This window comes from Acanthopagrus latus, chromosome 23 (genome assembly GCF_904848185.1).
Source record: "Acanthopagrus latus isolate v.2019 chromosome 23, fAcaLat1.1, whole genome shotgun sequence".
Taxonomy (NCBI): Eukaryota; Metazoa; Chordata; class Actinopteri; order Spariformes; family Sparidae; genus Acanthopagrus; species Acanthopagrus latus.
This window is the reverse complement of record NC_051061.1, coordinates 18,511,464-18,538,501: the sequence shown is the minus strand read 5'-3', so window position 1 is coordinate 18,538,501 and position 27,038 is coordinate 18,511,464. Positions and strand designations below refer to the sequence as shown.

The 27,038-nt window shown below is 41.6% G+C and overlaps 1 protein-coding gene across 9 annotated transcripts in view; it reads left to right on the top strand.

The window, feature by feature from the left end:
• The window catches only part of si:ch211-278a6.1 (SRC kinase signaling inhibitor 1), a 112,338-nt gene that overhangs the window by 60,673 nt on the left and 24,627 nt on the right, over positions 1-27,038 (top strand). For 3 of the 9 annotated variants that reach the window (XM_037087968.1, XM_037087972.1, XM_037087970.1), the window contains exons 2-7: positions 6,053-6,082; positions 6,983-7,335; positions 13,734-13,760; positions 24,015-24,210; positions 25,058-25,069; positions 25,497-25,792. In XM_037087968.1, coding sequence (XP_036943863.1) covers positions 7,006-7,335; positions 13,734-13,760; positions 24,015-24,210; positions 25,058-25,069; positions 25,497-25,792 — 861 coding nt within the window. In that variant the 5' untranslated portion in view covers positions 6,053-6,082; positions 6,983-7,005. Of the gene's footprint in view, positions 1-6,052; positions 6,083-6,982; positions 7,336-8,629; positions 8,722-13,733; positions 13,761-24,014; positions 24,211-25,057; positions 25,070-25,496; positions 25,793-27,038 lie in introns of those variants that run through there. The other 6 variants (XM_037087973.1, XM_037087965.1, XM_037087974.1 and 3 more) reach the window with 3 other exon arrangements.

Below are 27,038 nucleotides of genomic sequence, written 5' to 3'. Positions count from 1 at the left end.
CAACTAACAGTGTGGAACCAGAAGATAGGACAATATATGATTTTTAAGAGTGTTGAGTATATTTTTATGACTATCGGGATCATATCGTGAGTAGCTATTATTTTGGCCAGGATGATAGTGACATGTTTTTGACGTGGTTGGCATCATGTATAAATTGTTTACTGCTGACGATACTCTGTATTTAGTTTTCATTTCTTTATGGTAGCCATTTGTTTCCATTCATTGTTGTGTGGTGTAAAAATGTACTTTGAGAATCTAGAAATCTGTGAGATATAGTATTTATTATTTATTGAGTCTTTATGAGTGCAGACTTCTAACAATCACATGAAATAGCAACAACAGTGACTACCCCAGAAACCACAGCTGAAGGTTGATCTATGCTGCGTCTTTGACTGAAGCAATCTCCACCTGTGACTTCCAGTCAGTGTTGTGCCCTGTTGAGATCAGAGGTCTAGGCTATGTACTTTCAGAGGAGAAACAACTCTTTAAAGGCGCTCTGTACACAGTCAGGGATCGAGTCTCCACGTGCACCAAACATCTTATTTCCATCTACCATCTCTTAAACTCCATTACCTCCGCCTGTCTTCATGTAGCATCTTACTGAAGGTAGCATTTGCCTCCCCTGTGAGGTAAACTGAGCTGCACTGATGTAATGAGGTGTGGCTGGAGAGTTTTCTTCTTCATGCCCAGTGGCAGTCATGTGCTAACTGACCTGGTTCAACAACAGGCTGTGATTAAGAGGCTCCCTCACATGCTGCATGCCTGCTGTTATTCCAGGAAAAGACAGGCAGCTTTTACCAGAATGACAAGTGAAACAAAGAGGTGCATTATGTTTGCTACCTCCACCTGTTCCCATCCCTCTCCCTCTCTGTCTGTCACATTTATATATCATCTCTTGAATTTATCCTCCGGTTGAGTACACAACACACTTGTTGTTTTCAGCCACAGACGGCCCCAGAGATGTTGCGGAGGAGCTGTAGCATGCTCTAATTGTCTGAGTGTGTGCCATTGTGGATTAACAAGTGCTTTGCTGGATCCATATAACTGCTGCAATTTTAACTTGGCTGCCTCCTCTGTATTCCCCAGCGTTGCCCAGGGAAACTAAGTTTGGAGGTGTGTAGGCGAAAGGCAGATGATGGATAGACAGAGGAGGGCATAAGGTGATACGATGGGCGCGTCTCTTCTTATTGTGCGCGGTTTAATGAACAAGAGGGCATCCCGTCACCTTAAGCAGAGCAACAGATATATTGTCTCTGTCAGTTTTATGCAACGCAGCCTGTGTCTCAGCCTCTTACTACGTCCAGCAGCACAGGCATGCAGGCTGACCTCCTTCTGATGGCTTGCTCTCGCTGCCTGGACGTCAAATTTACCCCTTTTAACTCTCGTCTCCTTGCACAGCAGTGCCTCAGAGCTTTCAGAGATTACCTTACTGGAGAGAAAAAAGTGAAGTGCACATGCCTGCTGGGTTTCATGTCCATATAGTTGCAGCCGTGTCATTTTAAGTAAGGAGCAACACTGGAAAAGGGAGATAATAGCGATGGAAATGTAAAGTTTATTTTTGAAGTTCACTGTTCCTCTCTTCCTAGCTATTCATTGAAATCCAAATGTCTGCCTTAATACATCAGTGGCAGTACATTTCAAGGTTTGTTTGACAGCTTGCAGTGAAAAATATGAGAGTCACTTGCCATTCAGTTGTTCCTTTTGCTGGATTAGTAATGTAGCAGGGATGTCAAAGAGAGTGATCAGGCAGCACATAGTTTGAGCTGGTTTCAGCCTGCTGACCTCCCAGGCTTTGTAACCGTCCTCATATGGCTGTGAAACTGTCATTTTAAGGTTTAAGACAACTGCAGCCCCCTACTTGGTTCTCGAGTTGTGACCTGCAGGCTTAAAAGGGGCCAAATTTGTAGTTATTCTGAAGGTTATATTTAATCCAGCCATGCTTCTCTCTCCTTCTGGTTATTTCTTTTAACTGTTCCCACTGGAGCGTACAGACTTACATTACTAACAGCTTTAGGCATTGCTGATTGGCTTATTTCCTGTTGCCTCAAGCCTTAATAGGCTAGTGCTGGATTTGCTGTTTTCACCTACTTCCACTCGATTTTGCCTCTTACGTCCTTCCTCTCTGGTTAATATTCAGCTGGTATATCCTCCTTGTGCTGTCACAGCCGGCATCCCACAATGAGCCCTGCCACGCTTGCAGTAAATTAGGCTGTGTATCAGAGGGAAGAGTTTCGCCTTGGCTTCCCCAACCATCTGCATAACGACAGACCTTCTAGGGAGGACACCGCACTATCACAAAAACTGGCTCCCTTTTTAATAACGCAATTCAACATGGAAAAGTAAAAGAGAGTCAGAGGAATAATTCATTTGCAGAGAAAAAAATGAAATCTATGACAGCACAGAGGACTAATTAGAAGGATAGGTGATTGAATGTTTGGTTTAATTGCAATAAACAGTGAAATATTAAAGGCAGCTGCACTGTAATGTGATTGAAGTTGCAGATGAAGTGACAGACCAAAGAAAAGAAAATAGATATTCAGATAAAATATTCATTAAAAAGCAAGAGAACAGAACTATACAGAGAAGCTAAATGCAGTGACCACCTGTGTTCCCCATATTTAACCTCTACATGAATGAATAAATCTGTATTTTACTCATAAATCCTCAGCGTACATGTGAGCAAACACAGACGTGCCCCTCTGAGAGAGTAATGATACACAGACTACAGTAAATTAAAAGAAGAGAAGAAAACATTAATATGTTGACCTTGCTAAACAAATAATTTACACACTTATAAAAGATTGCCTTTTCTAAGGATTTTGGTGGCATGCTTCCGCACATTCATTAAAACAAAGTTTGTCTGATAAAGTGAGATCATTAAAATAATCTGGAGTTCAAACACTTCATATTTGTTTTGACACAATGTTCTGTACAGTGAGTTCTGTTTCAGGGACTTCTTTAAACTGGTGTTTTTTCAGATTTATTACCCTCTTGGTTATTAATACACTAATGCCACTACTTTTCCGTGATGTCGAACTGTGAACAGTTGACAATTATAATCACAGCTCTAGAAGAACCTTTATGTGTTAAACAGCTGAGACAGTCTCAGTTTTAAATAGAACACAAATCATTAATATTCTGAAGCCACAAAGCTCTCAGTAGCAATATGTGTGTCTGAGAAACTTTTTCCAGTTTTTATAGATATTAGCGAAAGTTATTTCTTTGTTTTTGTTCCAAAATCTACATACTGGTGCTTTTTATACACCTTCAAGGTTGATTTACTTCTGACCATAGTCCGAGGAATGCCTGTTTGAACTTGGTGTTTGAGAGAAGAAAGAACGAGAAAGTGCAGCTGGTAGTGGCGATCGATCGATAGTGTGGGAAATTTCGGACACTACAAACTATATTTTTCACAGTGGTGTTTTATTGCTGCTTTACTTTTTTATGTCACAACAGAAAGTATTTGCTTATTTACCTCCAAATATTTATGTTCCTTGTCTAATACACCATGACTACAGGAGTGACTTGTGTCGCCTCAAGCTGTATATGTGACAATAAGTATAGAGTCAAAATGTTTGAAGTTCCTTTGCATTTTGATTTAGCTATTAGAGTGCTGTTTGCTTATGTGCAGTCTGCAGCATTCTTCTCATTCCATAAGACCTGAAGCTTCTGTTTAAACCCCCCCATTCCCTCTCACCCACTTGTTTAACATGCCTAAAATATAATCGTACACCACATGCCTCTCTCCAAATCCATCAAAGCCCACCCAATCCACTTTTCCCTGTCACCTCTTGATTCTCCGTATCATATGTTCATGCATATGATGAGCAGCGGCTCCTCTTCCCGAGTTGAAAGTCCAGTTCGACAGGTGACTGTAGAGGAAAGAAAAAAACACCTTTCCTTCTGGAAGTATGCGGTCCAGGATTTGGCTGTTATGATACAGAATATTAAAATGTATGTGTGTTGATAGTTGTTGTGGGTGGATTGGCAAATACCTCATGTCACGGGCTGAATTTCCCTACTTGTATAAATAACCTAGTGAAGGCGGTGGAAACTGGTGACTCAAAAGTGAAAAGTTGACGATATAGCTACAGGATAGATGTTGATGTTGATGATTGACTCACAAACAGACCAAATTTGGACTGCTCAATCAGACAGTATTAATTGTTAGAAGTTGTTTGTTTTGCCTCACAGTATCTTTTCCTCCGTGCAGGTGATTTCTCCCTGCCTGTTTGTCTTGTCTTATCTCTCAGCGCCCACCGCAGCAGGCTCTTTTTTTATTTAGCCAGGTTAATGCTCTTGACTGTGCTCTCTATCTTAGCAGAGCAGCCCAAGCCTCATTGGCCAGACACAGATGTTATCCCCTCTGATTGTGGGCACCCGTTGTCATTCAGATCCTCTATTACTTTGTTGACCAACACGCTGCACCTTTTTTCCTGGAGGCAGTCTTTGCAGTTGCAATTTGGTCTGCTGCACACCCAGACTTGCTGGCTGACTTGTGATAAAGCGTTGAGCAGAAACCCACCCCATCAAGGCTCTTTTATGTAGGTTTAAATGATGCTGGCATTGCGTGGGCTTGCACAGATTGTTTGGGCTGTCAGGGTTATTGTCTGCCAGCTTATGTGGAAACACATTGGCTGTGAGTGACGAAAGTAAAGATGAATAACCTGTTTCCATTTTCTATTCTTACTCTCCTACCCACACAACTTTTACTCCCGCTGCGTTCAAGATGATGGCTTTGTATAGCCTGTACAGCTTTGGAAAGTATATCCAAAAAACGCACTTTGCAAAGTTTTTGGGCCTCATTCCAAACGAGTAGCATAAAGAGATGCAAAGGTTCCATTTCTTTTGGCAGTTAGGACTAGAACTTTATGAAATTGATAGCTATGAATGTTACCAATATTGTTTTGTTGATGTGTTTTTTTCACTCTCTTTGCAGCCTTATGTTTGTCTAGAGGCAGCATAGCCTACTCAGCTTTTCACTGTCGTCGTGGATGCTCAGTCACAATAATAAGCCATAGTACATATGCTCAGCTTTGCCAACCATTGTAATGGGGCCCTTGAGTCAGGTCCTTGTTAGCTGATGCACAATAAGCTCCAGCCTAATGAAGTGTAAACCAGAGATCTGGGAGGCTGCAAGGCGACCAGATGAATATGGCCGGCGGCCTTCGTGTGCAGCATAGAGCTCAATGCTAATGCTATTAGCCAGGAGGTCAGTCCATTTCGCCTCACCCCTGCGCAGTTTATCAGCACTTCATAATGTGGTGGATGTAAGGGCATGGTGTTGAACAGCAGATCACACTCAAGTGCGCTATCTCTCCTGGAATGAATAGAGTGAGAAATGGGTTTACAACGAGCACACAGTTTGACTGCAGCTACATTTAAAATAATCGCGGACCTGCTGCCCCTAACAGGCTTCATCTCTGTTGAGTTTGACCACTGAAGAGCGTTGCAGCTCTCCATCTGGCCAGCTTCCTCTCGTCTTCCTCTGCGTTCATTAACAGTCCATTTGTTGCTCCTGCCCCGAGGTGCCTCCCTCTGCTGCTCCCCCGCTCAGTCATCCTAATGCTGCTGATGAGCCTTTAATGTACAGATGGTGCTTTTCATTCAGCCCTATTGAGCCTCAGCACTTTTTATGCCATTAGTTTAACCTGTGTTGTTTTTTCATTATCCATCTCTGCCATTATTATTATAGTCTGAAGTTTATACTTGCTTAACTTGCTTTTTTGTCAAATATGAATAAATGTCTTGTGATTTTAAGGAGTATAATCCATGAGCTACTTCTGTGTAAAAATGCATGAAATATTAATTTACCACTCTGCACTTTATTCAAAGTCACTCTTAGTATTCATAGCAGACCATTCCTCCGTATGTTAACCCTTATGAATACATTATAATGCATATATTATGCATTAGGTAATTGTAATTCACAGAAAGTGCTATTGTTTCACAATAGTGCATTTCTGGTGGTCATGTGACAGTGTTGTGTTGTGTTTGCTTGCACATCTGTGCACAAACACACAAATTAACCCTTGGCATGTTTCTCTTCTAGCCAACGCCGGGGCCTGTTTTCCTAAGCAAGGTAACTCTCCGGGCAGAAGGCTCCCTGCTCTTTAATCACACTTTAAGTTTTTCCAGTCACATTTTTTATTTTATTTTTGTGTAACCATACCGTCTCCTCCCGGCTGTCTCCCTTCCCTTCCTGCGTGTCTTCTACCTCAGGCTGTGTTGTCTGTCAGTTAGAGCTCTGATGAAAGGCAAAGGGCTGTCAGAGTGATGCGCCTCCTTAAAAACGGACAGCAGAATCGGTAACCTCCAGACAGGAGACAGTAGAGAAAGTGGCAGAGGGAGTCAAGGGACAGAGGGAAAGCTCAGATAGATGGGCAGGAGTTGGTGAGAAAGGGCGAGAACAAGGACAGTTATGAAAGAAGTGCTTCTTCGTGTTCCCATCTGACTTTCAATCAACTCAGTTTTCAGTGTTTTTGTTTTACTCCTTTCCCTAAAAAACAATGAAAGCTACTTAAGATGACAAGCAGGCATATCACAATGGAATATCCAGCAAAACAAATTCAGTTTGAGCCTCTTCCTTTGATCTGTTGCAGAAGCATTTTACTTTTCTCATTTTTCTTCCCTTCAGAACTTGAAATCAATAATTCTGCAGGGAACCGCTCCGTCCTGGTGGCAAATAGTCTAACATCCCATCCCATTTCTTTTGCTCTCTCCTCTCTTCCTCTCTTCCTCTCTCTCCCCTGTCCTCTCTCCGCCTTATTTTTTACACTCTTCTTTCCCTGCTCCATTTGTTTCCACCTGTGTGTGCCTGCTCTGTGTGTATGTACATCTCCACCCTATAATCTCTGCATGCTTGTGTGGGTGGTGATTCACCTCTTATTCTGCACACTTTCCTCTCCATTCCACCTTCCCTTCCCTTCTTTTCTTCCTCTCCTTTATCCACATTTCCCCCTCCTCTGTCCTCCTCCCTCAGATCCCGAGCGTGGTGGCAGTCACATGATCTCCACAGATGACCTGGAGTATCCACGGGAGTACCGGACGCTGGGGAACAGCGCCCGGCGCTTCTCCAATGTGGGCCTGGTGCACACGTCGGAGCACCGCCACACCGTCAGCGCCGCCCAGAGCCTGGAGGCCCTGACCAACCTGCACAAGGCTGACATGGAACGCAAGAGGGACGCCTTCATGGATCACCTGAAGAGCAAGTACCAGCAGCAGCAGCAGCTGCAGCATCCGCACCACAGCCCGCACCACACCCCACCATCGCCCTCACCCTCCCACGCCAGCATGAGGGGAACATCAGAGCGGTCTGCACGGGAGCAGGTACAGGTACCCAATGTCATGTTAGTTTTTAATTAATTTATGAATTAATACACTTCATGTGTCCGTTGTCTTATCACTTTGCTGCAATTTGGAGACGTTTTTGCCACTTCATTTGGTGCTCAGTATGTGGGGTTTTTTAGCAATCAATGTGGTCAATATCACACTGTCATCTTGTCAGTATGGTGACAGAAAGGTCCATCACCTATACACGCAATAGTTTGGGTGGCGTAGAATGAAATGTGAAGGAATATAGGTGTCCTGTCAGATAATATTTAGCTGAGTGAAAGCAGCACTTTACATGTTGTGCTCATCAAGAACAATTGAAGGAGAGAAAATAAGTACTGAACCGCAGCCAGGTGTCACAGCCAAGTTCTTTCTTTGTTTCTCTGATGCTAGAGCCTGCAGAAGTTTATGAAGATGGGGAAATAAAGTCACACACATACACATATGCTAATGAAGTCTTCTGAACACATGAGGGTGATATTTATGCTCTGCTTGTTTATATAAATTCTTCTCTCCCTCCAAGTGGAGTTTATGCTCTGACCAGTTTCACTGTCTCAAAATCTCTCCCTTGTTCTTTTCAGAACACTCACACATACACACATGCACATACAGTACTGTACACAAACACACTCTTTGTGTGAGCGCCACCGCTGTGGGGGGAAAAAAAGTAAATTCAGTGCAATGACGTGACAGAGACGCACATCAGTGGAGAGGGGAGAAAATAAAAGGGAGAGAGAGAGAGAGAGAGAGCGAGCGAGCAAGGGTGGGCGGGTGAAAGACAGGTAGAGTCCATAGTTGCCGTGGCAACCTCTCCCATAAATGGCAAGTGGGGATATCGCATTGCAAAGGTCAGGTTTTGTAGAGAAGGAGGAATTGTACAATAATGAAGACGGAGGCAAGAGAGGAGCGAGTGGAGGGCAGAGAAAACATTCAAGCTGCAGCCGGGAGAGTGGACAGATCCTGAAGTGACAGGGCATTTTCACAGCGCGGGGAGGAAGGAGCAGAGCCCAGGATTCCTTGTCATCTTGTGGATGTGCAGAGTGTGGACAGCGAGGAAGGCGGGAGGGGTGGAGGAGGAGCTGGAAAGGAGCGCAGCAGCCAGTCGAGCAGCCCGCTGCTCAATTAGCCAGCACCAGCAGGAGCCAGCCACCCATCTGCGAAGGAGTTAATCGGCTGGTGTTGTAATGAATTAAATAAAGAGTTTCCGTCGCATGTGCTACTGGAGAGCAAGAGAGAGAGGGAGAGAGAGCGAGATTGGGTAAGGGAGAGGGAGGGAGGGTTAGAGAACCAGAGGGAGGGAGAGACGGGCAAAAACGCGATGAGGATTCGTTGCACCTGACGGACAGCCTGGGATGACTGGAGTGGTGGACAGGCACAGGTGCACTGCAGGTGAGACAGGACTGGAAGCTTGAAACTGGAAGCCGGAGGCTGTTGTAGTGAGGTGTGTGTGTGTTTGTGTGTGTGTGTGTGTGTGTGTGTGTATATGTGTGTGTGTGTGTATATGTGGGATAAGGATGTGCCAGCTGGGATTAGGTTCCACGCCTGTTGTGTTTGTTGTGGTTGTTGTGGTGACGGTGAGCATATGCTCAGCAGGCTAGACGAAGGCTGAGTGGACGATACTGTAAAATGCACTCAGAGCCTTTTTGTGCATCTGTTTGGTTTGTTGTTGAGACTGGTGCAGGTGATTTAAAAAACGGAGAGAGAGAGAGAGAAAGAAAGAAAGAGAGGCTGCGGTAACGTCAAGGCACAAAACTAGACCTGTGTGGATTGAGGGGGAAAGAGTAAGAATGATTGAGATGGGGGGCGGGGGTGCAGAGAGGATGACGACATGAGGAAAGAGACAGGAGTGGAGGAGGGGTGGTGTAAGTGCAGCCTGCTTTACATGCAGGTCAGGTAATGCAGCGCTCCATTCTGTGAGGCTACGTCCTTCACTTGGTGCTCCGTGGCCACTCCAGCCAGTGCACATCCACATCTGTGTGTAAATCTATACATAAGTGTCTTTACTTAGCAGTCAGCAATGCATTCAGCCCCTCAGCCCCAAGTTTATTCCGACACCTCAAACATACATCAGTAACACTGTCTCCTAAGGGCTCGCAACACACTTAACTCAAGAGCAGGTTAAAAATTATGTACATTTGAGCTAAGTAGTTGAGCCTCACTCAAGAGTTTTGTCTGTCATCTGGGATTACGGCAGAATGAGTAAGTGTGTGAACATTTGACAGTGTAAAACGATGCCTTGAGTGTAATTGCTGCACAGAAGAAATGCATTGATTGCAGTGATGATTGTCAGGGAGAAGAATTGTTATTAAACAAGCCCCCTCGGGTTTTGCTCTCTCACCCACTCCGTGCAGCATTTTCAACTCAAAGTCCAGCGTCAGTGTATCTGCAAGCGGAGCAACGGTTAAAACAACACGAGGCGGTGTAGAATGAATGTGTTTACTTTACCTGAGAACTATGAGTAAGCCTCATTAAAGCAACAAAGAGAGAAACACTGGCAGAGAAAGACACACACGACCACAAATCACTTCTGCACCATTAAAGACAGCCCTCAGAGTCGTTAAGCTTTGTGGGAAAATAAAATCATTAAGGTTCTCAGAACAAGTGAACAGCAATTATTTATGATGCACCAGTGGTGCCCCCTGAGCCGCTGTCAGTTCAACAGATTGTCAAGGCCGAGGCTTCACTGGCTGGCCTCTGAATGAATGACTGACACATGATCAAGTAGTCAAGGCCAGTATGAGTCCAACCAGAAAAAAACATTTATTATCTTTTCCATGAAAGTGACCCAGTTTGCCCATGACCTGTCGAGTTTTATTGATTCAGATTTAGACAAACTTTTTAGCCATACTCAACCCACAGTGGAGAATTTAATCCTTCAAGTTTTTATATATATATATATATATATATATATATATATATATATATATATATATATATATATATATATATATATATATATATTAAATATATATATATATATATATATATATATATATATATATATATATATATTTAAATGAAATTAAAAAACAGAAGTACCCACTAGGAGACAGAAATTCTCCTCAGTGTAACATCAAAGACTTGACTTTAATAATAATTTCACTGACATACATTGGTAGAAACTTATATGCTAAGGGGAAAAGGAAGCGTGGGTGTAGATTAGGCTCTGTATCATTTGGAGTGTCCCACTTGTCTCTGTGCCGGCGAGGCAAGGCTCTCCCAGATATATGCACTAGGATTTTAACATTTAGAATTATAAAGAGCATGAGTCCCCTCCCCATCAGCCAAACATTATTTAGTGGATGAATAATACACAATGAAATGCGTTGGTATAGCTACTACTTTTGGAATGCAGGTCTTAATTTCACGCAACTGTTAATTCAGCTTCCCATTAGAGCTTTAATGGATCGTACTATGTATCTGTTATTATGTCTTACCCCTATTATTATTGTACTACAACTATACAGTCTCCCCTTTTCATACTATTACTCTGCTTATACTATAACCCCAGTCCCAAAACATGAGATGATAGTTGTGAGAGACGTCACCTGCTCAGTAGTCTCCATTGTCCTGTTTTGCCCTTCATAAATCACCACATATATTCAGTGAGAGAGTCAGTCTAGCACACACTCTTTTACTACAAAGCCACACTGCTGTAACACTCGCAGAATGTGTCCTGCCATTGTACGCAGTGAGGTCCCTGAAAGAGATGTCACCTGAAGGCAGCATATGTTGCTCCAAAACCTTCATGTACCTTTTAGCATTATAGTGTCTTCACAGATGTACAAGTTAACCATGCTGTGGTCACTGACACATCCCCATACTGTCACAGCTGCTGGCATTTGAACTCTGTGCCGGTAACATCTGGACGGTCCTTTTCCTCTTTAACCTAGAGTGCATGATGTTCATGATGACCAAATACTGTTGGAAAAGTGAACTGAAGTCCATCTCAAATGAGCTTGTGCCCAGAGAAGTCAGTGTCGTTTCTGGATGTTGTTGATTCATGGCTTTGCAGAGTAGTCTTACAGCCTAGATATAAAAACGCTTTGGATGCTGTGTAAAACAGTAAAAAACAAAACGTAAGACAAGTCACTGTAAGACACTGTTTCAATAGACAATTAGCGTCTCATAGAGTTTCAGATGGATAACTTCTCAGTTTTTCATCTGCTCCACTCATGTTCAACATTATTATTCTCTGCCGCTCACTCACTTTCACTTTCTCAGTCTCACACACGTTTTACAGGGACTTTTTGTTTCCACTCTTTTATCACTACTAGGAATGTAACGGTAGTACGTAACTCACTATCACTATATTCATTCATATTTTAAGATGCTGCAAATTATTTCCGACAGTAAAAGAGCCTGAAAAGTTGGCAGTTAGAACTGAAGTACAGAGAGTCATTGCTATCCAGATGATAAACAGTCTTGTCTTTTTGGGAATCGAGTTTTAATTTTAAGGACGTTTGGGGAATGCAGTGTATACTGCCAAAGTGACAAGTATACTCAAGACAGTCTGTATTTATACTAAAAAGTCTTAGCTTTGTGAGTATATTATTGACATACTGTTCACTATTCTCCTATGATGCAGTCAGAATTATTTTTTACTAGTTATAGATGGTGGTAAAACAGCTCACATGTTAAGGTGCCATTCTAAACTTGAACAGTTGAATTGATACCCAACTGCTTTTTGCTGTCATTTGCTGTCACTACTGTAGTACATGCAGTACACTATTAAGTTTAGAAAGCACTCACCTGTAAACATCTGTCCTCCATCTTGTTTCAAGCCTTCAACCACCCAATCAAATATTCTAACTGCCACAAAACACATCTGTTTTGTTACCGCCACGTTTCTTTCCCTCCTGTAAGCAACAACACTTAGTGATAGGCCCAAGAACATGCACAGCAAGAATTGTTTATTCTAGCCGGACAGAAATGACCGGATTTAACATTTACATGGCACATAAAGAACTAATATTAAGATATTAATGATCAAATCCACCCATCTCGATCTGATAGAAATGATCGGATCGGATCGGATTGGATCAGATCAGTCACTTCTGATTGAGGTGTTTCCATGAGGAGTTTTAATTGTGATTGGGCTCTTACTCTGATTTGTTCGTGGAATATTAGGATTCATGTCGATGCAGGCTCTGTGTCTTCTTGGTCAGATAACACTTTGGATTATCGTAATTATAACATTTAATATCGTGTCAAAGCCATGCGAGAAGTAGCACAACACAAAGATAAGAGAGTAAGAAATAGAGAGCAAGACAATAGCACAAAATGAAAGAGACTGTCAAGAATGGCATCAGAGCAAAATGAGGGAACATTAAGTGAAAGATTAGATTACAATAAGGTAATAATCAGTTGAAAGCGCCCCCTCTGATGCTCCTGTTTACTGAAATAATCTAAGACTTTGTTGAGACAGTATTAAAATGGAAGGCTTCTAATGAAAAACCACCAACGATCATAAATCAAAATTTGCCTGTCACTTTTTTCATCGCTGAGCCGGGAGAGTTATGTGGGTCCTGCAGAAGGGAGGCTGAATGGACTGAAAATTGCCTGCAGATAAGAATAAGAACTAGAATAAGAGTTTGGATTAGAATTAAAATTCATGAACTCTGCACAATCTTTTTTTAATTCTCTGTGTCACTTTGAGGTATTTCTGGGCCATCAGTGGCATGGCCCCGTTTTGACTGTGGGGTAATTGTGTTTTAATGGAAAGCTCACGTCCCGAGGCCTCGACCAACATGCAAGCACCTTTTCTTACATGGCAGAACAGCAGGAAGGGCAAATCGGCAGATGAAAGATACAGCAGGCGGCTGGTGGAAATAAGCAGGTGAGGTGGCGAGGTTAAGACAGAAACATTAAGGCAGATGGATCAAGAGCGAGAAGGAGACGGCAGAGCGCGAGGAGGAGACAGAGAGGTTTGCTCGCCTGTGGTGGAAAAGTCTGGGAGTGAGGCCAACGTCGCAGCAACAACGTAGGCTGCTGTTTGATTCGATTTCACTCTTTTCATTTCCTTCCTTCACCATTTACAGCCAACAGCCCAATCTTGTTTCAGGTGCGCTGTAATCTGGCACCTGCAAAACACAGCCACCCCCTGCATTAACACCAAACAAATTTAATGATCAAGGTTTATAGGTAGTCGCATTTGATGAAGCTGTCAACAATATTAATGAGTTTCATAAATAGCCTGTCGGAAAAAAACGATTGAGGGAATGCGACTGATAATGTATTTTGCAGAGGATGTATTGCATTTTTGTGTCTCCTGCTCAGCTTGTTCTATTATTTTTTGTAATGATGGTTTCTTTTTGTCAGTAAACTTCAACCATTATTACAGTCTAACTTTTCTCTCTTTGTCTCCTTCCCATCCCTCTTTTGTCCTTCATGAACTCCAGCAACAGCCCAACTACTGGAGCTTTAAGGTCAGTGCTGCGTGTCTAAGTGTCTCTGTGCTGTTTGTCTGTCTTTGTTATTCTCCTCTCTATTGTGTTTGTGTCTGTGTGTGTTTGTGCTGTGGGATCGCATCAGACTCCTCAGGCATCACCGGTCTATCTCCTCGGTCCTCTGGCTCATCCAACACCCAGCTCACTTGGCATCTCTTGACTCTGCGGGCATTGTGTGTGTTTGTGTGTGTGTGTTGTGGTGCGTGCGTAGGGTTGCGGTGGCAGAGGCGTCATGGGTGGCGACAGCTTAAACTTCAGCTCCATTTAATCTGCAGAAGACGATTCTCTGTGGATTTATGATACCTCAGTCAGCTAGCATTAATGGCTAGGAGCCATGTGACCTCGCTGAAGTATTACTCAGACTGACTAAGACATTAAGAAGACATTTCAGACGTGCTGCTGAGGCATTACTGAAATAATGCTTTGACATTAGCAAAGAGGCTTGAGTCGTGGCTGGCCTGCTGAACGCATTTCATCTACAGGTTGCAGAGAGGAAATATGGGATGTATATAGTAGAAAAGGCCTGAATCAAGACTCATTGAAACTTAATATCACTCATGCTGAATTGCAAGACTCGAACCTATTTATTAGCTGGCACGACGTTGTAATATGTATCACTGCTGTGGCATTACGCCTCACAGAGCGAGGCACAGAGGTATGCTATCTAAACAGGAAGAAGAACGTATTGATATGTGTGTATGTGTGTGTTAGAGGGAAGAGCCCCAGGCTTCTCTGCAATATAGTCTTCCCTGAATCCCTTCTCACAATATCATTTGGACAGGGTGGAAATGTCACTGAATATCAATAGCCATATGCTCTGACCCATGAGGAAGGCTAAGCAATTTATCCCTCAGTCCCACAAGCACTTTAACCTCAAACAAGTGGGATACAAAATGGAATTTAGAGCCGTATCACATAAATCTATCACACAGCGATTTAGACTCTGCAGGACTTTCAGGTGGTTTGAAAAACATTGTTGGTATAGTTTGTTTAAAGTGAAACTTTAAACATCAAACAAACAAATTCTGATGTTTTTTGTTGCCCAAACCTTTTTCCTTGGAGGGTCAAAACTAAAACTTAATGCTGGGTCAAATAAATCACCTGTTATTATATTATTAAGTGGCTAAATGGTCCAAGGATCCACCATTTTTCTTGATTGTCTGACATCCTGTGCAAAGTGCTACTCTGTCTTCTGTGCTGAGATCATTAGTTAAAATAGGTACTTACATATTAAAGCAACAAAATGTAGGAATTGCCATTTTGAGTGATTTGGTGTCCCCCCACAGTTTCTGAATGCAACGCCACTGTTGTAAATACAAATCCCAGCTCTAACAATTTGTTAGAAGTAATGTAGGTGCTAACTACAAACAAAACTCACTCATAAGACATGAAAAGCAATATATGTTATTTATTCTTAATCATAATTTAAAAGATTTAACCTTATGTTGATCCAACTTTGGCCCATGGGCCCCACTTTGGCCTGGCCTGTGTTAAAGGTATCAGATCTAAACCTAACCCTAACCCAACAACCCAAAAGCCATTTGGTCCACGAAAACAGAAAATAAATCCAAACAATTAATTGTTTATTGTAATAGTTGATGATTGATTTTCTGCCGATCAACTAATCAGTTAATCGGCTTATAGACAGAATCACCATGACGTAAAGCTAACAGCAACAGCGTATTTTAAATCTGCACACTTCTTTGTTTCTATTGTCTTTTTCAGCCGTTACTGTTTAGTTTGGAGGTACGCAGATAAACACAGTGGTCTGACCTGACATTTCCACTGTGCTCACTTGATGTATTGTCTTGCTTTGCGATCGTCTTTGATGAACCTAATCTACCAAACAGAGCCATCTCTAACTGCTAGTTTTCTGTAGGTCTCCAGACTAACATTAGTGAAAGTGTTGTCATTATACAAAATAAATTGTATGTAAGCGACAGGGCACAAGTGTTTTCCACCTGGAAGTTTCTGTAAACCAACATTCTGTTTAGTTGTTGCCGCTGGGAAAAAAAAAAAAAAGAAAAAAATGTTGCTATTGATCCCTTGCACTTCTTAGTACGGTGAGTTGCTGTTCTGTTAATCTCTTGTTGCTTTGCTGTAGCCAAAAATGCATCACGTTGAGTGTCATTTAATCACTGCACAGAGAGAATTAGAATCTATTTATTGGGCCCACAGCAGTAATAAAATTTAGAATGAAACGCAAAAATGTCTTGTGTGGTAACAGATCTGAAGCTATTTGCTTTCAACACGCACTCTGTTGTTGACACTCTTTATGTTTCCACCACATCCTGCTCAGCTCCCTTCATTTCGCACTCAAGCTTCTGAAAACTGTGTCCTACTCCCTCGTCCCACCAGCTCTGATCTAAGCTCGACTCTCTCTGTGGGTTCGCCTGTCTGCTAAAAATAAGCACTAAATGAAGCTACTATCAAGACTGCTGCACTTTTAACCTGTGGAAAACACATGTATCACCAGTGTGTTACATATGGGCTTTTTAAACCTTATTGATGACAAGTGCAGGTGTCAGACATGAACAATGCATAGATAAATGAATATCTAAAAAGACATGTTGTTCTTTGTCATGTTTTCAGGCTACTATTTCTCTGTTTTCTCCCCCAAATATTTTTATTGAAAAGTGCAAGATACTACCAATTACAGGGATACAATTAACCTTTTCTTTTTTCTTTTATACATATATGCATATGTAAACAGTCACATATACACATAAACAAACAAAAATGAGCAAAAAGGAAAGAAAGAAAACAAAACAAACGCACTCTGATAAGAATGTAGAAGAAAATAATTAAATTACAGGGTGCAGTGTAAATAAAAAAACAAAAAACCAACAAAACAGTGAACAACCCCCCCACCCACGCCCCCACTCAGCTCGTCACAACCAACACGTATACTACAGGTTAATCATACAATATGTACAACAGTAACAGGCAGACATTCAATCAGGTAGTACCTCTAAATTAGTGAAATAAGAAATATTTCTCTGTTTTCTATCAGAAAAGAGAATCTCCACAAGCAATCTCAGCCATCACCCCCCTCCAAGTCATCTTTCTCCCTCTCGCTCTGAACAAACCGATTGCATCGACACACAATTCACAGCAATTTGGTAAAGCAATTTGTTCCATGCATTTATGACGCCTGGTATTTTAAAGAGACAGGACTCTGCGAGTGTTGGGTTTTGTAGACTGTGTGTCCAGGCAGATGATTGGCCTCAGAGTTGGAAAAGATGGAAAGAAATAATGGTAGTGGGAGAAGAGACAATCAGCTGTGCGAAATGGATCGATGTGAGGATGTTGTTTTCTTTCTCCATTCTAAAAGTGAAAGCTGTTCACTTTTTTTATTTGGTAGAGAGAGGAAATTCAGACTCAAAATCCTCAAATACAGACAGCAAAGACGTGACACATGGATGCGGCTTTGCCCTCTACTGCTAGAGATCAAGTCGAAATCAGGCGTGTTGACGCAAAGCAGCTCAGTAAGAATCAGAAGTGAGCTTTGGGTGTGGTGGGAGAGGACAAATGAGTGACAGGGGATAAATAGGAAGCAGAGGGAGACAGACAACTGGAGAAGACAGACACGCTTTCGAGGAAGAGAAAGGTATCATTAGAAGGAGAACCAGAACGACTTGGACACAAAGGAGATGTGCTTTTAAGTCCGAGGTGTGATATTAACCATTTAACACCTATCCCACAAGTAATACCCAGGAGCCAGACACTTCTTTGTCGTTCTAGACACATCAAGCTGTCTTTGACATTTGCTGGTGGATGAATTTTCTCTCTCTTGAATGTCGTATCACTGAACAGGGAAATTATCTCATTCAGGGAGAAGAACAAAAGGAAGAGCAGAGCAACAGAGACGTACATCTGGACTTCAGGATATAGCACTCAAATTAGTACCAGCGGTGTAATTAATCCATATTTGCTCCTCTGCTTCTTGCATGTGCATGAAAGTCACATAATGTGCTGAAGGCTCACAGCTTAAATTTGCCTTAGGCTTGGCAGACAGTGCATTTCTATTAATGTCGGTGTTAACTCACACTGCACATTTTTAATCTGTCTTTCTGCACAGTCACAACCTGCAACTTGTACTCCCACATGGCTGCTCCTACTGAGGGTAAGACAGTGTGGTCTGTCTTAGGGATGAGAGAGGACAAAATTATCTGTATCTGTTCAACTAACTAAACATGTCGGAAGTTGTTAACCTAAGCCTGAAATTGATATTGGTTGCTATAAATTGCTTTATTTATTATTCATTTGAAAACTATTTAGAGGAACAGCCTCAGAGCTGAGCTTCAGATTGGTGTTTTCGATCGCAAAACTAAGAGAACCTTTTACAGTTCTTGAAAACTAAAATGAATAAATTGCAATGAGGGTTGTCCTTCATCACGAGTACTCTGATGATACTTCTACTTGTAAAAAGTGTATTATTTGAACTGGATACTCGTTTCAGCCGAGTATTCTCTCAGCCCTCGTCATTCTGTTTGCTCTGTGTCTGAAATACTTTCTTCATATTCTCAAGTTTAAATGACTGATTGACAAAATCAAGCACAACAAAAACTTCCCCAACCCCACCTTCCAATGGAAATCTGATTTCCATGTTAAAGCTACACATGTGCAATCTTGGTTTTAGTAAGAGTTGATTTTCAAGTCTCACTCCCAACCTGGTAAATATCACTGATGCTTTCAGGTGACCAACCCAACCTTCAGTCCTAAAGCATCAGTATTACTATCATACTAACAGGAGCTATTAAACTGTAATAGAAGAGTGCTGAAAAAAACCCGGAAGAAATCAGAGGGCAGACGACGAGACATCTTTGGTTGTTCTGACTGACCGGTCAGTGGTTTGCCGTGTTTTAACTCAACCTTTGAGCATCAGATCAGTGCGCTTGTTACCTGAACAGAGTGGTGATGATGAAAAAACAGGAGGGCATGGAGTGGTTCGTTTGGTACCATCCACAACTTTTGATAACACACACACAAAAAAAAACCTGTTCTTTCGTGTAACAAACTCAACATAACTGGGCTTTTTGGTGGTATTGAATAAATATATTTTTAATAGCTCACTGCAGTTTATAACAGATCTTTTAGCCACAGCCATGAGGAAAATCAGACCATGAAAATGCTCAAACTGCGAGACGGCTGACTGGAATTTCAAAACATGACAGAAATCCTTCTGAGAGCAGCAGCATTGATGGTTCAGGCAGTTGTTTAGGCCTCTTGACCCCTTTTGTAAACTGCATTTAAAATGATCAGTCATCTTGCAGAAGATCAGTGTGATTTTAAAATTAATCTGGGGCCAGCAATTCAGGGATGTAATCTACCTTAATCTGTACAAAGGTGTATGACTTAAATAAGTAAGTCTTAGAACATGACTTAACATCTTTTCTTAAAAAAAGAAGAAAAAGAGAAATGAAAGTTCAGTCATTATTTACTCACCCCTGCTGATGGAAAGTCCACAAAACATTTCTGAAACTTGACAGCAAAGCAGCGTTACATCATCCTCATCTGAAGTAGATGGAGGCTTGTATAACTGTCAAATCTGTCAAAAGTACAGTACATAGAAGATGTGCATCCACTTCAGACAGGGTGCGTTCTCACTTTAACTTAGCGGCTACATTGAAGTTTTCAGCTTTAAAAACGGTGTAAATAACAGCATTTGAAATCCATTTTGGGCCTCAGGGTTTCTCAGAGCAGGTTTAAGACTGGTTCTTCTGTTATTCCTTTGCATCTTTCACCAAAACATACTCTGTGGGTGAGCTGTGAGTCAGTTCTTAACTTGACATTTGCACCGGAGAGAAGCTAAGAAACTCTCTGCTGCTCTGTGTACAAGGTTAACAAGTTTAAAGTCTAAGTAACAAAACATTGAGGTCAGATAGTTTGATTAGATGTTCTCTCCCAAAGCCATTTACAAAGGCTGCCGTCACTTGACCTTAAAACAGCGCATCCCAGTATGTGTATGTGCGCCTGTGCATGGATGCACTCAAGCTTATGTGTACAAGCTCACAAAACAAGCAACAACATGGTGGGAGGTTACATTAAGTTTAATGCAGTTTGTAGCCTAAGGTCTGCTGTCAGGCTGCCGTGTCCCGCTTTCCACTCCATTCGCTTCTGTTCCGTGTAAGATCATCCTGTTCTCTTCTTGTTCCTTTCTGCCGCCGTGCCCCTATAAGAGTGTAGAGTTCTCAACAGTAATTGAGTGCTGTTGAAAAAGATCACTCTAAAAAGAAAAAGTGGCTGGTGGGCGGGAGGGAGGTGTAGAGGGAGGATTGTAGAGGAATATAAGAAGGAGGTAGAACCAGTTTCCCTCAAAGTAGGCTGTGAACAGCATCATGTATAACACTGGCATGTGTGGCAGGACCAGATGCATGACCAGATGATGTGTTCACATATAATATTTACAATGTAAAATTACTGCAGAGAGATATTTTCAGTTTTCATCACAAAAACCACCAATATGGAAATCGATGTTTCGAGCCTGCGGTAACTATGAAGGCTGACAAAGAGCATACATAACAACAGCTGCGGCAAGCTTACACACAAACATAGATCTGGGTTTCATTGTCTTGTTCAGTGGCATGTTCACAGTAGTTGTTAAGAGAAGAGGGCATTACTCACTCACCCTACACAGATTTTTTATTTTTTTATTTTCACTGTTTCAGCTGGTTCAGAAATTTTTAGATTAGAGTCAGCAGACGAAAGTACCCTCAGTCACGCAGCACCGTATTCTCGATTCCCTTCTTCTTTTCACAGAAAGCTCCAGCTCGGTTGTTTACCCTTGAAATGAAATTCTCACATGCACTAGTAGAAACAGAGCTGCTCTGTGTTTCTCTTATGCGTGCAGGAAAAGAAAATGAACAAACAATCTGAGTATATTTGAGACGTGGTGGTCCTTTTCAACCATTCTCATTCATACTGAAAGTTGTTATTGCACAGCTCAATGCCAAATTTATTTCTGGGTGTTGCTTTTTCTGAATAATGGAATATCCAGGGGAATCTTTTATCTCCTGCCTCTTTTGTTTTATTCAGCATCGAGAAGGTGATATGTAGTCTACTGACTATCTAGAATCCAATTAGTTTTAATTAAAGAATGATTGGGCCATTTATATATTTATTTATTTTTAATTATTTGTTAGATATACAAAAAAAGGAATTCACTCTCTTGTCTTTACAGTAAAGGCGGGTCTTTGTAAATTAATTAATGTAAGAATATGGTCTCGACTTGCCCCAATTGGAAATGTCATGGGTAAATTTGCGCTGTATAAATGAGATTGACTTCACTTAACAGTTTATATGAAGCTATTGTGAGCAGCCAGTTAGCTTGAAATTGGGAGGGTGGGGAGAACTCGCTTGGTTCCATCCAAAGGCATCAAAAGCAGCACTTCTAAAGCTCCCTAATTAACATGTCATGTTTGTTTAGTCCTCACAAAAAAACAGCTTTTTCTGTGTCTAAATATTGGGACCAGCAACTGCTCACAGCCAAGACACAGCAACAGTTTTTTATATATATATATATATATATATATATATATATATATATATATATATATATATATATATATATATATATATATATATATATATATATATATATATATAAGTAAAGTTTATTGTGCATATCGGCCAATATATTGATATCAGCATTTTTCACTCTAATATCGGCATCGTCTGAATAGTTGAGTATTGGTATGGCTTTAATTCGTACAGATCTATGTGAGCAGTTTCCCCCTGCTTCAGGTCTTTGTGCTAGGCTAAGCTAACCAGCTAACCATGCTATAGGTTTATATGAACTGTAGAGCCATGAGATATTAATCTTGTCTTCTAACTCTTGTTAAGAAAGCGTGTAAGCATAAGTGTGTTGAAGTGCTCCTTTTAAATGGGAAGATATGCTATTTATAACTTTTGCTTTCAGAAATTGCTGAAACCTGAGGAGAATTAAAAGAAGGGATTCAAAGATAATTTAATTAAGAGGATTCAACGCTAGATTGGGATGAAACGCTCTCGAACCCCAGCCTTATAGTATCTGACCTCCTTAATGTGTTTCATATCCCACTGTAGCTGGCCAGAATATGACAGGCTGCTGTATGCTACGTGCCGCTCCTCTGTGGTGCTGTTGCCTGTGTTGTTGTTCAGTATGGTCACAGTTTAGATAAATGACCCTATTAGAAAACACGGTGGGGGTTATCTGTCAGCATCACCGTTTCTCTGCGTGCTCAGACACTGTCTGCCACCACTGTTACTGGACACAGCCACTATCATTCTGTTTGCGTGTGTGTGGGTGGGTGTGTGTGACTGAATTATGCATGATAGTGACAGAAGGAGTGTACATTATAAAACGGATTGTTCCGCTTCTCGGTCCTGATGCGGGTTTGTTAACTTCCCTTGTAAACACATGTGGTTGCAGAGCAGGTCATTTAAAAAGCAAATCAGCAATGATAGAAGTAGTTACATGTTTCTACGGCTCATTTAGTTTACTTTACTATAGTGCAGCAAGAATTAGTTGATTAATCTATTGGCAGAAGTTTAATCAGAGACAAGCATTTAACTCTCTGATGAATGAGTTACACATAGTCAGTTACAATTGGATTTACAATTAGTTTGTCTATTCATCTTAAACTTAAAGAGTCTAAAATGTTAGCAGCTCCGTGAATCTGAACCAAAACAGGGGACAGACAGACTGACATCCGTAGAGTCAGGCCGGTTGCGTGGCTAATAATTAAAGGTAGATCGATCCACAATTTTTCAATTTTTTTTTATGGTCTGTAAATTTGTTGATTCTATGTCTTTATTTACTCACGTACTTACTTATTAACATACTTACTTATGTGCTTACTTATGTACTTACTTACTTATGTACCTGGATCCCTTCTTAGCCTCTACCAAGTTACAATGTATTCTTCCTGAGATGTGCACACAAATCACACAATAACAATTTTAAAAGAAAGTCCAAGACAAATTGGTTATTTCATTATTATCATGATTGTTTTGTTGTTATTCTGTACAGTTACATAAGGCTGTGGTGAGCCACACAGCACACCTTATTAAAAGACCAAATAAATACCAAAATATTACATTTAATGTATTCCAAATCTGTGTATTTGTACTGTAGGTGAATCAGGCTTCAAATACAAAATAGTGTTGAAGAAAAAATAACTATTCAAAAACTTTAGGTTTTGGACAGTGTTTTTTTTACATGTTATGTTTTGAAGAATTCATTGATTAACTGGATAAAATCTAAATCTAAATTATCTGTAGTTGTAGCCCCAGGTTACTGTCTTACTGCCCAATTACCAAAATAATGAATGGCTGTATATCTGCTGAGAGTCACTGAGCACAGAGATGACCCTCTGTGTAGCTTCTGGCAGACTCTCACATTAATTAACACCACATTAATAAAAGCCACAGTAGATCCATGCTGCAGTTTGACTCAGGCAGAGAAGGGAGGGAAAGGAAATACTTTGAAGGGAAGGAAAATTGTTGTGTTCATGGTGCAAGGAGTAGGAGAGAGGCAAAGCTACTGTACTGTAGCTAAGGATGTGTCTGCCTCTGCCATCCAAACAATCAGCAGACAGCATTCTGGGAGCTCATTACAGCAGCCTCTGAGCTGGAGGAGACGCTACAGCGGTGGGGGATCAGGGAGCCAGTTCAGTGAGCTCAGCCCCAGCTGCACTAACAGTCTTTCAGTGAGAGACGCCTGGGCATAGGCCAGCAGGATAAACCCACAGTGACAGCCCTGGATTTGCATGAGCTTCCCCTCCCTTCCCACAAGCACTCGTTTAAAGTTCGCAGCAGCACAGGGACAAGAGTTTGGATGAGGGCGTGTGGGAGGTGTGCAGAGTCGAGCAAACATGACATAACTTATGTTAAGCTGGAGCACAATTTCCGGCTGAGTTTTTTCTTACCCACCATAGCTTATTCATGAAGGCTGGTGCCCTGGAGTGCTGTACCATTGGAGAACAACTAAATTGTGCTTTCCTGCTGCAGCATTCAACCGATGTCAGATACTGTGACGCTTGTAATTCTTGGTGAATGGCTGGTAGCTAAAGCATTGTCAAGGTCTTGTTAATCTTGTTATGTGGTTCATTGTGTAATGCCTCATTGTGTGCTCACTGTCTCTTTTCCGTTTGCTCTTACTCCATTTGCCCCGTCCAATCCATTCTCTCCGCCTTGATTTCACCTCTCAGTAAATGACTGTGTGTCTCCGTGTGTCCTCTCCTCCCGCAGAGCCGCAGTCCACGGCATTCCCAGTCTACACAGTCTGGGCTTGCCGACCAGGCCGCCAAGCTCTCCTTTGCCTCCGCTGAATCCTTGGAGACCATGTCAGAAGCCGACATCCCCATCGGGTTCAACCGGATGAACCGATTTCGCCAGAGCCTGCCGCTGTCCCGCTCTGCCAGCCAGAATAAGCTACGATCTCCAGGTTAAGATCTGAAGCACTGCTGGCAGGCTCTGTCACAACACGCTGGTCGGACTGGAGGGAGATTTGTAGCTGAATGTTTACCTCATGTAGCTCCCATTCTCTGAGCTCACAGAAAATGGGAGGAAGTGTTATGTTTGCACCTCATTTACCGTAACGGTTTCAGTTCAGTCTAATTGCTCTACAGAGCACTGAGTGTGTAGAGAGCGTAGAGTAGTGAGTCCTTGGATAAAGCAACTTTCTTAAATGGTTGGAGAGCAGTTCATCTTCTTTTTTTTACTGCAGACACAATATATTCTAAAATATTCAGGCAAATTAAGTCAGCTGACCTTCATCGTGTCTGTGCAGGTGTAGTATTAGCTTGAAACTATAGTTTTTATATTTAGTTTGGAGATGTTAAACCATACCAATCTGTCTAGCTAGTTGTCGTGATAACTGTTATTTGACTGTGCTAATCATACAGGGGCTGCAGGTTCTGCTTGCGTGCAACTGCACGAGTAAACGGAGTCGAGGACAGGTTTACTACAAAAGGGCCTTGAGAGTGTAGAGAGGATTAGTGTGAGGCTGGTCCAGACTCATAAAGATGAAGGTGTGGTGTTACCTCAGGCACAGTGAAATAAACAGTGACTGTAAAATTAAAGTGGCAGTGACCGAAGTGACTGATGAGTTCAGACAGAAGTAGAACAGCAAACCTCCAGTCTCTCCTCTCCATATCCCTTTACTAACCACTCTCTTTGTTTTCTTCTCTCCCCAACTCATCTGCAATATCTCACTTATTTTGCTTGACTTTTAATCACTGGTCTTTCTTTGCTTTGTTTGTTCTGTTTTGTTTGTCCCCCGGTGTATGAAGATGAATTTTCAGGTTAGTCAGGCATCAGACTCATCTATACCTATAAAATCAAGGGTTGCAGCATCTAACAGTTTTCAGTGAAATGGGGCTATTACGGGGTGATTTGACTTCTATTTTTTGCTATTTGGGTACTGATAGGAATTAAACATTTTACTCTTAAAGAGTTAACCCTGTTGTAAAAAAATATTTTTTGCACCTTTGCTGTGAATTCTTTAACAGCCACCAGTCGTATTCTTATATTCTGAAAGGAAGAACTGGTGTTTACTGTCAAAACATCTTTTGCAATTCTTATACAAACATATAGTTAGATCATTTGATTATCACTGACATCAAACAAAATGCTACAGGACATGTCAGAAAGGCTTTGCACGTTTTCTTTCCATCCACTGAAGCCGTCGCCCTCTGACTCAACCATCTCTCCCTTATCTCCCTGTTTTAGGAGTGCTGTTCCTGCAGTATGGAGATGAGACCCGTCGGGTGCACATCACTCACGAGCTGAGCAGCCTGGACACACTGCACGCTCTCATCGTGCACATGTTCCCTCAGAAGTTGACGGCAGGTATGCTGAAGTCACCCAACACGGCCATCTTGATCAAGGACGAGGCACGCAATGTCTTCTACGAGCTGGAGGACGTCCGAGACATCCAAGACCGCAGCATCATCAAGATTTACCGCAAAGAGCCCATCTATGCTTCCTACCCTGCTGCTGCACACCTGGCAAACGGAGACCTGAGGGTGAGGAGAAGGGAGGTGAAGAGGGCAAACTGTGTTATTTCAGAGAAAGAACGCTTTCTGATTTTTGACAACTTAGCTGTCAGCCACACTACTACCACTACATAAAGTAGAAGCAGAGTGCTTCCATGGCATGGTAAATGTGTTTTTTTATACTTCATGGTAACTTTGACAGGCTGTTGCAGTGTATATGGGTTAGTAATTTAACAGGTATTCCTCCTGGAAATGTATTTTCTTATCTTCAAGTAGGCCATCTGTTGCTGTGCAGACACCAGAGAACAATGTTCCTCTGTGAAATGAACATATTTTAACATCCGCAGCTATTTCTGCTTCAGAGAAGATCAAGGAAGCCTGAGGGAGACCTTTTTATTAATTATTTTACACAAAACCCTGCTTACCATCTGCATTATTCACACAATGCTGAGAATGAGATTGCTATTAAGCATGTAAACATGCGGTGAAAACGACCATTATGCCTGTGTATATTGTCTTTGCATGTACTGTGCTGTATGTTTAATGAGTACGTGTTTGCATGCTCACATGCATTTTTAGTTTCTCTGAATACAAGACACGGAGAAGGAAAAATTAGTAAAGAAACAGCTGACCAACACTTATAAACTGCGCATATAGATTTGATGGATGCTAAGAAACCTTATAGGCATGATGATAAAAAACACAAATAATCATAATCTTCATCTTGTATCGCAAGTGTGACATGCACAATCCATTTCTTCTCCTCCTGCATTTTAACAAGCATGTTGTCATTTATTTGCTATTGTCCATGTTGTATCTGATGCCGTCTTCATGAGCTTTGAGCCTTGCTCTTATTTGTTTTGATGCTTGTTTAAGCTCTGCCCATTGTACAAATCAGACCAACTCATACAGCTGTGTGAATATACCGTATCCATGCAAGTTTGTCCCCAGGCATAAAAGCTCAGCAGCATATTTTTTTCCCCACTCTGGTATCTTCTGTGTATCACATTGTGCCGCATGGCAAGGTTAGCCAGGGTGCTGAGAAGCAAATGAAAAGAAGGAAAAACATGGACGAGCAAGGCGAATAAAGTAGTTATGTGACAGCATTTAGCTTTTGAAAGTTGGACAAATGAGAAAAATCACAACAGGAGGAAAACAGGCAGAGGTAGGTTGAATGTCTGAGCATGTTAACAATGTTGTGATGCTTTGCAGAGGCAAGTAGGCAGAGGAAAATAAAAGCTAAGTCAACAGTGGTGAAAAGTGATGTATTCAGTTG